Source organism: Hirundo rustica, chromosome 22 (genome assembly GCF_015227805.2).
Source record: "Hirundo rustica isolate bHirRus1 chromosome 22, bHirRus1.pri.v3, whole genome shotgun sequence".
Taxonomy (NCBI): Eukaryota; Metazoa; Chordata; class Aves; order Passeriformes; family Hirundinidae; genus Hirundo; species Hirundo rustica.
In genome coordinates this window covers 3,756,896-3,773,203 of record NC_053471.1, presented here as the reverse complement: position 1 = coordinate 3,773,203, position 16,308 = coordinate 3,756,896, and the positions used below count along the sequence as shown (strand labels likewise).

Below are 16,308 nucleotides of genomic sequence, written 5' to 3'. Positions count from 1 at the left end.
ACTCAGTGCTGTCAGTGTGTTATATTTCAAACATACTCGTGTGTGTGTGTAGGGGGTAGGCACACACTCAAAATCTCTCTGCATTCATTTTCTTCTAGGAATACTTGCAATGGAAGTTGGAGTTAATAGAGTGGCAGTGATTTCCCTCATTGGGGTGGCAGGCTGGAGAGTGCCTGGATGGAGCCCAGCAGTTATGGCTGCTGTTGGGTGGAAGGGGGGGATGCTCAAAGGCTGCATTGGAGCGGGAGCTGGCAGACGTGAACAAAATCTTAATTGGGAAATTCCTGTAGATTATTACAGCTGCCTTCATTAACATTTTCACACTTGGCTGGTAACAAATGAGGAGAAGGGCTGTGTGTGCCACTGGATTTATAGTGTTCCGAATCCGCTCCGTACCTGGGGTGTGCCTTTGAGCAGAAGGGTTTGGAGCATTTTGTAGATGGGGTGTTCTGTGAGGATTCCTGTGAAAATCTTTGCTGGCAAGGAGCTGGTTTTCTGTGAAAGGAAGTTATCTCTGGCAAAACTCAGTTTGGTTTTGGATCTGGTTTTTATGGGGTTTTTGATCTGTTTGTGCTTAAACTCCAGGATTTTTTAGTTGCACAAGGAGGATATCAAAAGAGCATAAAGTCCTAAACACTCTGAGTTGAGCTGCTTTAACAGTACCAAAGCTGACATAAATGAAGCACTAGCCATGAAAGATGTTGGCCGTGGAAGGCCACCACATCATGCTGCAGGAAAAGGGCATGCCTCATGTCCCTTCCTTGGCCTCACGAGGCTCTGGCTTGCTCCTGCTCACACTTTGCTGCTGGAGCATGCCGTGCTGGCACGGCCAAAATACATTTTCATTATGAAATCACAGGGTGCTCCTGTGCTGGGTGACATTGGGGTGGATGGTCCCATCCTTGGCTGAAGGCTGCTCTCACAGAGGAGCTCCTCAGGAGCTCCTTCAAATTGAGGGGAAAACCTGCAGCTGGATTAGGATGCCCTCAGAGATGAGCGTAGCAACCTGTTCCATATTTATTACGGACAACAATTTGACTAAGGGAGAATTTAGATTAATAACATTCAGCCCAGAGAAGTAATTTCCTTTGAGAAAGCGATTTACATGCACTGTGCCAAAAAGAGCCGTCACCGTGTGCTCTCCCTGTGTCAGCTCCAATAATGAAGTTGGAAATAACATGGGAGGTTAATAGGTCCTACTTATCTCCTTAGCGCCGCAAAGGAAGATTTACAGTGCGGAGCCTGGTTTGCATATTCCCGTTGGAAATTGAAAGGTTTTTCCCAGCTGAGATTGATGAGACATTGCAGGGTGTCTGCTCAGCTGAGGCTGTAAACCTCCATCCCAGGGACACGCTTCTGCCAGAGGGAGCCGCCTTTCCCGGATCACTGGCCAGGGACTGACTTAGATGCCAGAGTCACCATTCCAATGATAATTATTTTTATCCATCTGTCTCCTCTAAGCCTGGAAGTTCATAGAGATGTGGCTGCCACACCGTGTTAGGAGCTGGGTTGAAGCCCAGTGGGTTTTCCCTGGGAGCTGCCCGTGGCGTGCGAAAGGGAAAGTCGTGGTGGGAGGCGGTGCCGTGGAGGGTGGTGGAGGCTGCCTGTGTCGTGCCAGTGTTCTGGGCATACGCTGGGGTGTGCTGTGTCCTGCCCTCGCCCCAAGGAGGGGGGTCTGTGTGCTGAGCCACGGGGCTGGGACCTGCTGGAGTGTGCTGGTGGGTTAATTGGGACCTGCTCCCTTAGTTGGAACCGGTAATGACCCTGCCACCATGGGGGAGGACACTGCTGCCTGCGCTGTTGGTGAGGCTGGAAGCAGCCGGAGCTGCCTGTGTTGGCCCCTTCCCCCTCATCTGGCCCAGGGATGGCCGGGACAGGGGATGGCGGGAGCCAGAGCCCTGTCACTTCACATTAGTCGTATGAAATCCCGGAGGACCCGTGGCACGTTATGGGCTATTGCAGGAGCTTGTCCCTGTGAACAGTGCAACTGTCTGGGCTTAGAGTAAGGAAAATTCCCAAATTCTGTGGCAGCTTTCCTCTCCCCTGGCTCTCCTCACTGGCTTTTGGGAAATAGCTCGATAGGTGTGCTTCTCTCCCAGCAGGGTTGTGTTTGGGTCCTCCCAGGTTGCTGGGCTCTTCCAAACTGGGAATAAACTAAACTTTTAAAAATAAATCAGAATTCATTCTCTCCGGATAATTTAAGTCACATGGTGGTTGAAACCTCCTTAGGAGAGGGACTCTGAGAGGGAAAGAATTGTTAATAGATGTTCTGTCTGCACAAACTGTAAAATATTCATTTCAGTCGGTTATTTCACGTTACTGAGCAAGTGCAAGAAGAATGAACTTTCTGAACAGCTTAAGGTACAATTCAGTAATAACCTGAGCCATTTAATGAATGAAATATTTAACATAATTTGCATCTATTAAGTGATGGGATGACGTTTTTCTACTTCTGTGTATTCTTTGTGTGTCTGAAACAGTGCAGCCTTTCCTCTTCATCACTCCTCACAGTGCTCCAGGGTAGGCACTGAGGAAATGGCATTTTTCCTCCCCATTTGGAGCCAAGCAAGTGGGAGCCACATCAGCTGAAGGCAAGGGCACACACAGGCACAGCCGAAGTGTTTTCAGCTTGGCAGCGTGGCTCAAGTAAGAATTGCTTCTGCTGCCATTTCTGCTCTTGATGCTCCCAGTCCCACAAAACACAATTTGTTTCCTTTTTCTTTCTTTTTTTCTTTTTTTAGTCAAATAGTATTTTAAGTGCAGACAAGAAGCTGTCTGCACGTGCCAGAGACTCCTCTTGGCAGCAGGATGTGCAGGGCCCGGGAGCTGCCCTGTTGTGAAATATTCCCGGGGCATAGCTGGGGCAGGCACAGAGCCCATCCCTGGCATGGGCCTGCCAAGCTGTCCCTTGTGGCACGCCGGCCCCTGGATGCCATCTCTGTGTGCCCAGCACGTTCAGCACTGCTGAGCCCTCTGGAGCTGTGGCTGGGCTGCCCTTGGGGGTGCTGAGCCTGCCCATGGTGTCCTTGAGAGTGAGGCCCCTCAGCTGGCACTGCTCTTGGATGATTGCAGGGTAAATCAGGGCCAAGTAAGGCAGTGAGAACCTCAGCAATGGGAAATAACAGGGGAATCTCAGTGCTTTCCCCCATAGAAACAGAGAGCTGCAGCAGGTGTTGGGTGACCAGCACTTCATTCTCAGCAGGTTGTTCTGGGAGGAGGTAGCTGCTAATTTCCATGTGACCAGAAATTGCAGTTCAGAATCCAAACAATGACCAGGGCTGGGTTCTCAATTATACCAAATTAAGGTGTGACTTCATTAGTGTTCCCTAACTTAAGTGCACTTTAATTCATTAAACTCTTTTTCTTCTGCTCTGTAAGTGGTCTCCCTTCAGGGAACTATAGAGGGAAATGAAGTGTCCCAAGGAGTGTGTGTTTGAGTATCTGTATACATATTTATAGATACACAGGTCTCTCTGTATCCTGAGGCTGCCCAGAGCAGGAGCCTTGGAAAGCACAGAGTGGATCTGGGGTGACCATTGTGGCTCACAGTGATACAGGTACACCCAAGGTACACACTGTGCTGTGCCCTGATGCCCCGATGCCCCGATGCCCTCACTTACTCAGTGGTAATGCCACTAAGGCCTCACAGCCTGGATGAATAATGCATCTTGCTCTTCCAATCCCCATTACTTTATGTTTTTTGCATCCCACGCACTCGGTGTTGTGTCAGTCATTTGCCCAGTGTGTAGTTCAGGGTTCTGGGCTGGTTTTCCAGCCTGTCTGAACCTCACTCGGAAATGCCTTCTGTCATGTTCAAGTGGCACCTTCACACTGCTCGTTTCCAGGTCATTGGTAAATAGGAAGCAATAAAGGAAATATAAAAGGAGTTCAACCAGGAATCCCCATCTGTCCGGCCCTGCAGAGCTCCTGGATGTCAAAACTGCCTCTCCAGAACTTTTAAGCCTTAAAACCAGAGAAGAGCAGAGTGATTCTGAAACACATACCTATCTTTGATCAGCAAGATTTTAATTCTTTTATATTTTTGAACAAATAGGAAACGAGCACACTCCTGGGGATGTAAAGCACAGCCTGACTTGAGTGTTCAGGGTCCCCTCTCAGCAGCTGGATTCGAGCTGGGTGAGCAGAGGGAGGGCTGTTTTCATCCTGCTGTCAATGTGCCTTGACAGAGCGTTAAAGTCAATATTACCCTAAAAATGTTCTGCTTTCATAACAGGCAATTTTCTTGGTGTTGGAAATGCTTTGTTTGATTTCGGGAGCCATTCATTACAGGATCAGGGCTTCAAAGTGAAGCCAATTAGTTTAAAGAGCTACTTTTAAAAAGCCTTTTTCCAAACACCAGCTTGAAAGTTAGAATGTGGTGCATGGGGAGCCTGTGCCGAGGTGGCCCCACCGTGGTGTTGGGTACCACTGGGGCCACATCTCCCTTGCTGAGGCCACATCCCAGCAGGAGCAGGAAGCTGCAGCCACACTGCGAGTGGTGGCTCACCCCCTTTTCTATATTTAGAAAGAAATGCATCAGCATCCCTTTTACTCCCTGAATTCCCTCTGGGAACAGAGCTGGTAAATAGCTGTCGCACTAAAAATAACACCTGCAGCAGCCACTGGCAGCCACGTTCCCTTCCCTGGCTGAGCACAGAGCCAAAGGGCTCCCGCCCTGGGAACAGATGTTGGGATTTATGATTATTAAAAAAAAAAAAAAACCAAACCCAACAAAAATCAACCACTTAGAAATAAAAAGAGCATGAAATCGCCTGTGATGCTTAACCTTTGGAAAGCAGCATCCATGCTCTCTGCCAGCTCCTCTCCATGAGAAAGGACACAGCAGCCCCAGCACAGCCCACAGCAATGCTCTGTGTGCTTGCAGTCCAGAGGTCACTGGCGTGACATGGCATCAGCCCTGCCTTTCACCAGCCTTCTGGTCAACCCCTTTCCAAGGATAAATACAGGGAATCCTGGGCACTTTGGCTAGGTTGCTGTCCTGGCACTGCTCAGAATGGGAAATGGCTTTTTCACACAAGCATCCTTTTTTTCTGGACCTTTTTTTTTCCTTTGTCATTTTTTTCTTATATGTTCTCTTAAAGGTGAGGATTAACTAAACTTTTAGAAGTCTGAAAATAACTCACAAGGAATTTACAGTTCCCTGATGGTGCCCTGGTTTTATGGTTGTTTCCTTGCAGTGCCAACACACACGATAATTCCATGTCAGAGGGACAGTTTCCACAGACGGGAGCCAGCTGGCAACTGCCAGCCACTCTGGGGGCAGACCTGCTGTGCCCCCTGGGCCACAGGCCCTGGTTAATCATCATGGCTGGATCCTGGCATGGGGCAGAAATATTTCCCCTTTCATGCCCCCACGGAAGGGAGGATGGTTTGATGACAGCTCTGGGTGTTGTGAGTTCACTGGAGCTGATCAGCACTTGGGAGCTGCCTCCAGAAACTGGACTTGTTGTTCCCAGTTTTGTGAAGAATCCGTCAAAGTGACCCTGAGATCAGCTCATTTGATTAGAGCATGGTGTGAATAATGCCAACATCACAGGTTCAATCCCCATATGACTCATTCAGTTATATGTTTGACTTTATGATCCTTCAGGGTCTCTTCCAACTCAGTATATTCTGTGATTCTGAATTTACCAAGGAAGATCTGGGGAGAAAAACCCCAAACGAAGAAACCCCACTAAAACCAATCAACCCAGCAGCACCAGCTGGGAGCTGGGGACATCAGCGTGACTGGCTTGGGCCTGAGCTGGGCCTGGGACAGAACCAACTCTCTGAGGTGTTGGAAGCATCTTGTGTAGTACAGTGCAGAGAGCCTTCGCTTTCTGCTAATGGCTCTGTGGCTTCTGAATAACAAACAATTAATTACATAAATGTCTGAATAATGCCTTTTCTGGCTGCTTCTACTTGTTTACTCTTGTATTTGATATTGGTCCTTCCATTTAGATTTTTTATTTCAGTGAAGCAGCATGAGATTAAGGACTCCTGTACAGGTCAGGCAACGTGCCTCTAGGAATGAAAGACAGAAGCCATGACCCTCTCAAAGACTATGGTTCTTTTGGTATCTTGAGTGCTTAAAACCCCTTTGTGAATTGTGCTGGTGCTGCCTGCACAGGTTCATTCCAGACACTGTTGCTGAGTTTTCATCAGCCTGGCCATGCTTGGGTACAGGGCTGTGCTGTGAGACTCAAGGCTCTACCGTGTTCTCTGTTCACAAATGCAAAACATGAACAATTCTTCTAGGAATGATGATAATGAGTAGCATGGATATATATTTTTTAACACTAAATGTTGTTTGCACAGTGGTACAGGACACTTGTGTGGTATTGACTGAGCTGGGAAAACCTTAATTGTAAACAATGGGAAATGAATAAACCTGTTCAGTAATGACTTCAGATGTAGCAGCTTTTCTGTTCCACTGGATCTTCAGGAAAAGGGATCCTTGTGCTTGGGCTTGAGTGGGATAGATGGAGCATGAAAGCACCAGCATCCAGGACTCCCGTTTGCACTAATGAAGATGTGAGACCGAGGTGGTGACATGACAGCAAAGCATTGGCTGAACCAGTAAAATGTCCCCGTCCCTGCTATTCCTGGATTCCCCTGCTATTCCCAGATTTCTGGGCTTTGTGGCTCTCAGTCTGACCAGCGTCATTTGAATGCAGCTTTTATCATGATTGAATATGTATCTTTTAAGAAGGATTTTAATTCTGTTTGAAATAAGAAAATGCCATAAATCAGCCGCAGAATCTTTTAACATTTACAGTTTTAAATGAATTCCTGGTGAGAGTCTCTTAAGCCAGATTTATATCTGACTCTGCATTGAGCTGTCGTTACGTGGGACTGAAAAACTCTGACAGAATTAGGCATAATGCGAAAACATGCTGAAAAGGCAGTTCTGCAGGACTGTGGCACATTATTATGTCAGAGCATATGGGAGCGAGGAGTATTTAGAAAGGGGCAATTTCTGGGGATATTTCCCTTTTAATGATCCTTGCATTTGAAGGACTTTGGAAGGACTTGCTGCTGTCTCCATGCAAGAGAAGGCAAATGGAGCAGGCCCTGGTGTTCTCACCTCGCTGGGCACAGCTGTGTCCCCCGTGGCAGGAGGGATTGTCCAGGCTGGGGGGAGGCCACAGCATGGGCAGGATCACAGGGGATCTGCTCCATCCCCCGTGATGCAGCCAGACTTTGTCACTTGGTGGAGGAGAGCAGCAGAGCATCCCGTGTTCCTCCTGGTTTCTGTGCGAGTCGAGGGCAGGGCAGCATCTCTGATGGTGCCAAATGCCCACTGTGGAGCAGGGGAATGCGCCTTTGGCATCTTCAAGCCACGTGCTCGAATTGTGTATAATAACCGAGGTTTTTACTATTACGCTGTAATTAATGCATGGTAAACACAGGGATCTTAGTGAATTTTCTTCTTTTTTTTTAATTGCACTGCATTTTTTTTTCAGGCTGCAGAGGACAAGTGAACTGAACCAGCAGTGCCAGCAGGATGCCAGTGTTCATGGTTCTTTAAATCACAGGGTTTAGTCCAAGGTCATTTAAAAGGAAAAAAAAAATCACATAATGACCTTTGGGTGTTTTTCAGTAACTCAGGACTGGGCATTATTTGTTACTGCTCTGTTTTACTAACTGTCCCTCAGTGTGGGCCTAAATGGAAGATAAAATCCATCCTAATCCTATTAGGCATGGGCTGATGCAAGGGCTGACTTTGCTCTTACTTGTGACTAATGGCACATCTGAGTGGTTCAGGGCAGCCATGGCTGGGGGCTGTGCCCAGTTATGCTCTTGCTTTTCTAAAGACCCAGTGTGTGTTTCAGTTTGCTCTTGTCCATGTGTTTGGCAGGTGAAGGAGCTCAGCAGATCTTGTTCAGTTCCAGTGCCTGTTGGTCACTGCTTGTGCTCTTGATTGGGTTTTTTTTCCTTCTCCTTTCAAATGTTTTAGAGAAAATTATTTCTTGTCCAAATCAAGTTTTTTCAGATTAGGTTTAACCATGAAAATAAAATAAAGTGTTTGAGTTGTCCATTTGTTAGGTTTGGTGGTTTTTTTTTTTTTTTTTTTTTTTTTTTTTTTTTTTTTTTTTTTTTTTTTTTTCCCCTTTCTTTCCACTTTGTTTACTTTTTTCCCTTTTTTCTGCCCCTTTCCATAAGTTTTCTTTGGGACTGTGCCTACTCTGTTTTGCAGCTGGTTTTTTTTTGTTTGTTTGTTTTTTGTGCCAAAGCTGCCATGGGTTTCACTGTTGTGGTCCTTTAACCCCAGGAGTTTGTCAGAGCTGCTCCAGCGGTGGAATCTGAGGACAGACAGCTTTCCTGACAGGGCTGGGTGCATGAGGCCCCAGCAGTGCAGTGGAACACCATCGCAGTCAGATGACTTGATCAGCCATCACAGCTCAGGATTCCTAAATGTCACCCTATAATACCTAATTAAGATTGCGGTTTGAAGACATCATGTACTTTAATTGAAAACTGTAGAGTAATCTATTCAATTTTTTTCCCTGTTAAATTAATAGTGTGGACCTTTAGCAGATGGTTGGTGAGACACCATTATTAATGAAAACATCCCCTCTCCTGCAATCCCACTGCTCTCTGCCATGCAGGGAGCCAAGGCGAGCATCTCCCAAAGCACAGGCATTTCATACTCAGTGGCTTTACTGTCCTGTGGCACCAGCCAGTGCTGCCAGGGCTGCCCTCAGGCCTTTTCCTGCAGAGGTGAGCTCAGCCAGGCTGGCTGGGTAAGGGGGACAGCAGCAGCCAGCAGGCTGTGGGCCGTCTCCTGCTCTCTGCAAAACAAGGGAAGGCAACACTGTGGGCCCCCAAATGGTGAGGGTTTCATCCATTAGGGCAACAGAGCAAGAGTCTGGCTTCAGCCAGTCCGTGGTATTTTCACAAGTATGAATAAATGCCTTTGCACTTGGCAGGAAATTCGTGGCTTCAGTTGGAAAACCAAATCTGTGCAAGGGTAGCCTGACACGTGCCCTGGCTGGGCAGCCCTGGGCAACCTCCGACCTCCAGCCACAGCTTGTAGTGCTGAGACAGATTGTCAGCAAAACAGCAGTAATTTGAGCTTTATCCCTTTCTCAGCTTCAGCATAGGCAGATCAATGTTTCTGCTTTGAGAAGTTGCAGACAGGTAACACTTCAAGACCAAACCAAGGCGTGCCTGAAATGGCAGTGAAACATTCTGGTGTAGGAGTGTTTTGTCACTGACAGGTGTTGTCAGCCTGCAGCCACCTGACCCTCCTGTCCCTGCGGGACACTCGTGGGCTCACTTTGCCTTTGTTCTTTGTTTCACTCAGCTCATGAGCAATATCTCTTTGATAGTGTTGCTGATTTAGGCCAAACAACTGGGCAAATGCAATGGGATTGTGATTTTTGTGCCCATGATGCTGAACAAGGTGGTGTGAGCCTGCTCTGTGCTGTGTTCAGAGCAGTTTGTAGTTGGGATATACAGAATATTAATGGCTTTGAGAGTGGGGATGGGTAGAAAATGAAAATGGCTCAATCCCAGCTGAGAAGATGGTCCATAGTCAACATGAATTTTTATTTTCATTTCAGAGCAGAAGGATGATAAGGAAGTGATGGGCTGGAATTTGTCTTTATTGCAGAGAGGACATGGTGAATTCCTAAGAGAATAAATGTGCTTGCTTAAGAGATAGCAACTTTATTAGCTCTGTGGTCTAAATCTAGGGATGAGTAGAAACTCTTCTGCTTTCTCCTAACATATGCATAGATTCAGGCTTATTAATTCAGGTGTGTATAATTCATACAAAGTAATAACTTGAAATTCAGACTTTTTTTAATGAATTACATGTTGCTTTGAGACCAGATGGTGACTAGAGCTGCCTGGCCCAGGGAATCCTGCAATCCTTCTTCCTTGAAGTTTCTCTTATTTTTAGAGGTCAGGTGGGAATTACCGATACCTTGTGGTGATGCAGGATGACCTGGAGGGCGTTGAGCTAGAAGGAAGGAATCAACACTCAATCCATGGCTTTAGGGAGCCCATTAATTGTCTGTTTCAGAGTTTTTTATAACATACTTTTTTTCTTCCAAAAAAAATGGGTGTGTTCACCGGAAACCCTTCAGCTCTGAGCAGAGTTGGCACCTTCCTGTGCACGATGGGTCCTGGGCCTCTGTGACACCGCCGGATCCCTGCCAGTCAGTCTGTCCTGTGCTTTGTGGCCATGTCCTCTCTGGCTCCTGTGCATGAAGGAGGACAGCTTTGCAGCAGCTGCTGGGCAGCACTCAGTGCATCGAGGGAGCTTCTTCCTCCCTGCTGTCCCTGTCCCTGCGCCACTGGCTGCGGCACTGCCACCCGGCTGGGACCTGGCGGGTGAGATCAGGTCATGTGCCCATGTGCCACGGCTCTGGGCCGTTACGTGCTGACATTAAATATTGAAGTGTCTGAGGAGCTGCAGTCACGTAGCATTGGGTGGGGATTGTCTGGTGGCTCTGCCACCGTGCCTGAGCTGGGAACGCCAGGCTGAGTGGTGCCACGCTGGCACGAGGCTGAGGGAGCAGAGGGAACATCCTTGGTGGCAGTTGTCTGGAGATGATGGAGCTGCTTATGTTCTGTCTCGTGCAGCTCGCTGGGCTTCCCAGCTGGTGGCTCCCTGGTGCATTCACACTAATAATCTAAACAAACTGGGAAGTGCAAAATAAAAATAAATGTGCTCCTAGATAAAATGCTTCCAGCCCGAGCAACCAAGTCTGAACTAAACCACAGAATTATCTGACCAAGTTTAGGATAAAACACAGCTCGAGTGATTTGAATGTCAAATAACCTCATTGCTTTATGGGGTTATTCCCTGAGATGGTCAAGCAAGCCTGTTCTCACCAGTGTGAGTGGTGGGCTCAGTCCTGCGGGCACTCAGAGAGGGAAAGCCGTGTGCTGAGCATTGCCCTGGGACTGGCCAACACACTCGGAAGTGGAGCTGGATCCACACAGCTTTCAGTGGTTCACCCTTTGACAACAACGCTCACTCAGTTCATGCTGACAGTAATTTCAGAGCTGGGATGGAGGAGATGTGGGTCTGGGTGGGACGTCCTGGCACAGGGGCTGCTGCCCATGGTGTGTGGTGCCCTTGGCCATGGAGATAAACTTGTGTGGCCTTGGGGTCCCCCTAATGCCACCTGGCCTGACTGGTGCTGCGGGGGGACTGAGCGTTTGTGTCATGTGCACGCGTCCCTTGATTTCTGTCTCTTGCTGTGCAGTCACAGAGGAGCCAGGACCAGCAGGGCTTTCAGAGCCAGCTCTGTCTCGTCTGACCTTGCTGGTGCCACGCTGCCTTTCGTTTGTAGTCTTGGGCAAGAAGCAATGGGGAAAGGGTTTGATAGCAGACAAAAGCAAACAATAGCCTTGCTCCAAAGATACGATGAATGGGATATAATTGGATTTTTTTTGAGAGGACATTGATTTGACCCTGTGAGACACAGAAAGAATCATTAGGGGAATTAACACACATTAAAATGCAGGGTTTTATCAGAGGGCTTTTATTGTGCCCATAGTTTTGTTTTTAATTATTTAATGACTTTGTGTCTTCTGGTGATAAATCTATTTCTTCCCTCTTTTTTCAAAGGGAAGAAGGGTGTTGGTGTGGCAGCAGGGTACTCGGCTCATGCAGCTGCTGAACCCCAGCCCTACCTCTGCAGCCCTGACTGTGCCCCACCATGTAGATAGGGTGAGGCATCTGGTGCAAACCTCTGATCAACCACTGCTGCTGGGTTAAGCACTTTCCTCCGCAGAGCTGACACAAAGTTGTAGTTACAGAAAGCAGAATTTATAAGGAATGGGGTTTAAGGGGGTTTCACAGCAGAGAAGAGCATCCTCCTTCCCTGATGTGCATCTGTGGCACTGACTGGCAGCTTGGCCTTTCCTCTGCCCAAACATGAGTAGGCCAGGCCAGCAGAGTGGGAACCTGTGTTCTGCCTCGCATGGGAGCCTCTTGTTGCTGCCCCTCCTCCAGTTGGTGACACTTTTAGGTTTTCACATGTGCCTGACATGGGCTGGCAGGAAGGAACAGAGTGAATGAGCCGTGGGTTAGGCTGAGTTCCTTCACCTGAAATACTTCGGGTTTCTATGCCATAGCAATGTATTTGTTCAGCCACAAAAGTTTAAAATGGCTTAATTGTCCTTACAGCAGTTGAATTTTAGTAGGAATAGGCAAAATCCTAGACTAATCTGAACCCCCTAAAGGGTCTTGGCATTGAAGGGGTTTGTTTCTGTAAATGCTTGCTTGCCTGGTGTTGGAGAGAATGTGCAGGGTGCTCCTGGGTGTTCCTCAGTCTCTCCAGAGCTCATCTTACTGTACAGCGTGAGGTGACACTGGTTTGTAGCATAGTGAGCTGAGGACACATTACGTGGGATGGGTTGGGAATAGAGCTCTGCTGATTGCAGCACTTTTGGTGGAATTACTGCACTGGCTTCAAAAAAACCCAGAGATATTTTTTCATCTTTTCCAAAGAATTTTAGTTACAGAGTTCTTTGCTGGTTTTAGCCCGTTGGAAATCTGGGGTCAGACCTTTTTGGACTTGTAGCATCCAGATTTCAGCACTTGCATCTGATTCAGGTGCAGCTGCTGTGAAACTGTGAGGATTGGGAAGGTCATCAGTGTCAGTGGAGAAGTCTGCACTGGCTTTCTTTGATGCTGAATTTTATTCAGCCATTAGCCAGAAATTAAAAAGAGGAGTTTTTGGAGCTTCATGCTGCTGCTCTGTCATGTGCGTGTATGGGGATCCCTTAAACCTGCAGAGACTGGCTTGGGAAACAAGGGGTGTGTCGATGGATTCCAGGAGAATTTATTTGCAGTGTAAACATGTTGGTCAGGAGTCATTAATATGACATTCACACAGCTCTAATAAAGTACATAACACGGAGATCTGGCACCGCCGCAATGCCCAGAGGACATTAAGTATGAGTCTTAAAACCAAGAGTATTGGAAACAAGATATTTTTACGTCTCGTTTGGGAGTAATATAATTGCATTTTGTGGCTCTAGCAGATGCTTGGGCCAGCTGGTTGGAGAGCACTGTGGGGGTTTTTAGCTTTGGTACTGTAAGTGACAGCCCTTATATAGAGCTAGCTAAAAAAAAATAATAAAAAACCCCTCTCCTGGTGGAAAGCCCTGGCGCTGGCGTGTGTTGTACTCTTGGGAGGTACAGCCTGGGGACTCTTCTCTTGCAGTGGCTCTGGAGATGGTACTGCATGTGTTTTGGGGGTCTGATTTGAGGCATTTGTGCATTGAAGGCAGTTTCACTGACCTCACAAGACCTCACTTGTTCAGCTTTTGCTATGCAGGCCCATCTGAGAGGTAATTTTTGGAAGATAACCGTCAAAACCCTACATTTTTCTGGGTATATCTCAGGGCGCTTATTTTCAGCACAGTCCCAGGAGTCCGTGGCCATCTCTAGATATCGGGACACTGCTGTTGTTGTGACAGTTACCACCTTGCAACCACCCCGGGTTTGTACCCAAGAAATGGATGAACGTCTGTCCCGTGTTCCTCAGGCCTGTTTACAGGCACTGTCAGGCCTGTTTACAGGTACTGTCGTGAATTGTCTCGCTGGCACCGATAATTTCCTGCAAACAAATCAGTTCTGATCTGGAAGTAATCGCCCGTATCATTCCTGCAAGTGGGAGCAATGACTTACGTTGATGTCACCCGCTGGCTTTTTATGGCAACGATTAATAATTCAGTAATTCTCTCTGCAGTGATGCTGTTCTATTTATAAATATTTTATTTAGCTCCCCGTGTCCGTATTGTCGCTACCCTCCCCTTTGCTTCCTGACGTCACACCGGACTCGCGGCGATGCCGTGGTCACCACAGTTACCAGCAAATTCTCTGTGCTGGAAAATGTTAATGCCTTTCCTCATTTGCATCTCTTCATTGTCCTGTTAAAGCCTGGCCTCGGTGGCATGGATGTGAACGTTTACTGAGCGTGCTCTATCAGTCAAAACCCAATTTCAGCTGCAGCCTGGCCCTGGGGTAGGCGGCCCCGTGTCTCTGTTATAAAACTTTCCAGTTCCCAGCACAGCCATGCAAGTAACTCTGTTTTCTTTCTGCGTTTCTCTTTCAGGAAATTGCAGCTTATTTAATAACGTTTGAAAAGCATGAGGAGTGGCTAACAACCTCCCCCAAAACCAGGTAATGTTCTCCTGCTCAGCACATTGACTCTCTCGCGCTGATGACTTGACTCACTGATCAATGCCTTGACCACCAAGTGGAAACTCCCAGTCATGCCTGATGGCTTGTGACACCAAACTCTCATTAATTGCCTTAATGAGCATTTTATTGAATGAAATCAGATTGATTAAAAATGGAACAGCTACAGTCTTGGCAGGTTAAAGTTTTAACCTGATCGCTCAGGATTTAATTGTATCCCTTCAGATGAGCAGATCTGAAGCCTCAGAGCAAGGTTGTGGGCTTTTTATCTTGACAGAGCTCCCTTGCCTCTAACTTTAAATAAATAAAAAAGCACCATCCCCACCATGTGCCACCTGTTCACAGACAGGCAAGGGGACTGTTTACGTTCTGGTGTTTCCCTTGCTGGGGTTAAGTGTTTGATGGTGAGGAGGTCCCAAAAAAGCTGCATTAACAGACATGTTTGCAGTTTATTATTCAGTAAATGTCATGTCTTCTTCATGCTGCCATAAATGTTTAACTTCTTGCTCTCCTGGGAACCCAGACATGGAATTTTGGCTGTGGATGTTTTCCTGCTGTTTCAGCTATGTTCTGGCTCCATACGTCTCGCTAACACAGAGAACGACTCTTGCTTTCTGGTCTTGCTGGGCTTTTGCTGTTTTTCTTTTTCCCGATCCACCCCTTTCCTATTGCAGAGGGCTGGGCCATTGGAAGGAGCCTGCTGTGACCCAGGTGAGAGAAAAGCCAATTCTAGCATCCTGCATCCCAGCATCATCCGTTACAGGGGCCGGTGCTGCAGGTGCCCGGGGCAGCGTGCTCCAGGTGCTGCCAGGAGCAGGGACAGAGGTCACAGTGGGACACAGGGAGCAGTGTCCTAACGAACAGCACAGATTGATTCCAGGTGTTCCACAGCACCCACTGAGGAGAGGATGGACGTGGAGGCCTTCTCTGCACCTCTGCAGTGCAGCTGCAGGTGGGGCACACAGAGGACCTGCTTTCCATGAAATACAGGAGCGAAAGAGCTGTGTTGTTTTACTTTTGTGGGCTTTTTTCCCCCTAGACTGTATATTTTTGTGACATCTGTAAGTAATGCATTTGCTTGTCATATTAAAAAGTTTAGCACCTGGGAAGGAAATGTGGGAAACCCAATTGCTTTCTCAGTGGTTCTCCATGACCTGGAACCCCCGTGGTGGTGGAAGGGCCCTGAATGGATCTTTCCTGCTGGTGGCAGCTGTGAGGCTCTCCTTGGCTGCAGAACAGCAGGTAATTCAGTTAATATTAGCAATGGTTTTTTCTGGGTTGGTAATCCCAGTTTTAACGTTAATTCAAGATAATTTCTGACTGAGCCTTTGCCAGAGAAGCTTTTTAAGGGGTCAGAAAACACATTAGCTAGTCTGGCTCTACATGGTATCATTAAAGATACGAGATTATAAATGTTTTTGTAGCAGCATCTTCTGATCTTAAGAACTTGGTTTGCTAAAGGCAATGGATGAAAATAATTTTCTGATGAACATTTCCTTACCTTACTCTTGTGTGTTTACACTTGGAAGAAAGAATGTCCCAGGAGAAGGAAAGTTGTGACGTGAGTTCAAGGTCCTTCTGAAATTGTTGAGTTAGTTTTCTTTTTTTTTTTTTTTTTTTTTAATATAAAAATTAATTGGAAGAGTTAAGTGCTGAGCTGCTACGATCAGGGCTCCCAGTATTCCAGAATTAATGACATCGATTTGGCACTGAACTGGAACACTCCCCGTTCTTTGTTTGCTGCTGTGGGTGCTACTAATTTCATCTCACAAAATTAATAAGAATTAATTGCACCACTGACACACACAGAGTTTCCTAATACGATGATGCATAGTGTGCTGTGGGGAGTCACTGCTGGATGGATGCGGTGGGGGCTCCGGGCGCGGCTGGACGGTGCCTGTGGGAGCTGGTGCTGCTGCAGCTGTCGGCAGAGGGTTCATGTTGGTGACGGGGTTTTGGTGCTGTCCAGCTCAGCCACCAGCAAAGGAACTGCTGCAGAGGGTCAGGCCAGGCTGGGCTGTGATGCCTCACAGGTCACTGAGCTAAGGCAGAAGGTGGCAGTGAGGGATGAGCTGGTTTGGAGCTGGTTTGGAGCCCAGCTTGCCGTTCTGAATGTTTCCGTCTCTTTCCCGAAC

The 16,308-nt window shown here is 47.4% G+C and overlaps 1 protein-coding gene across 8 annotated transcripts in view; it reads left to right on the top strand.

Moving 5' to 3' along the window:
• Window positions 1–16,308, top strand: part of CAMTA1 (calmodulin binding transcription activator 1) — a 234,096-nt gene that overhangs the window by 47,145 nt on the left and 170,643 nt on the right. For all 8 annotated transcript variants that reach the window (XM_040084652.2, XM_040084651.2, XM_040084654.2 and 5 more), the window contains one exon: window positions 14,088–14,155. In XM_040084652.2, the coding sequence (XP_039940586.1) occupies window positions 14,088–14,155 (68 nt within the window). The remainder of the gene's footprint in view (window positions 1–14,087; window positions 14,156–16,308) is intronic.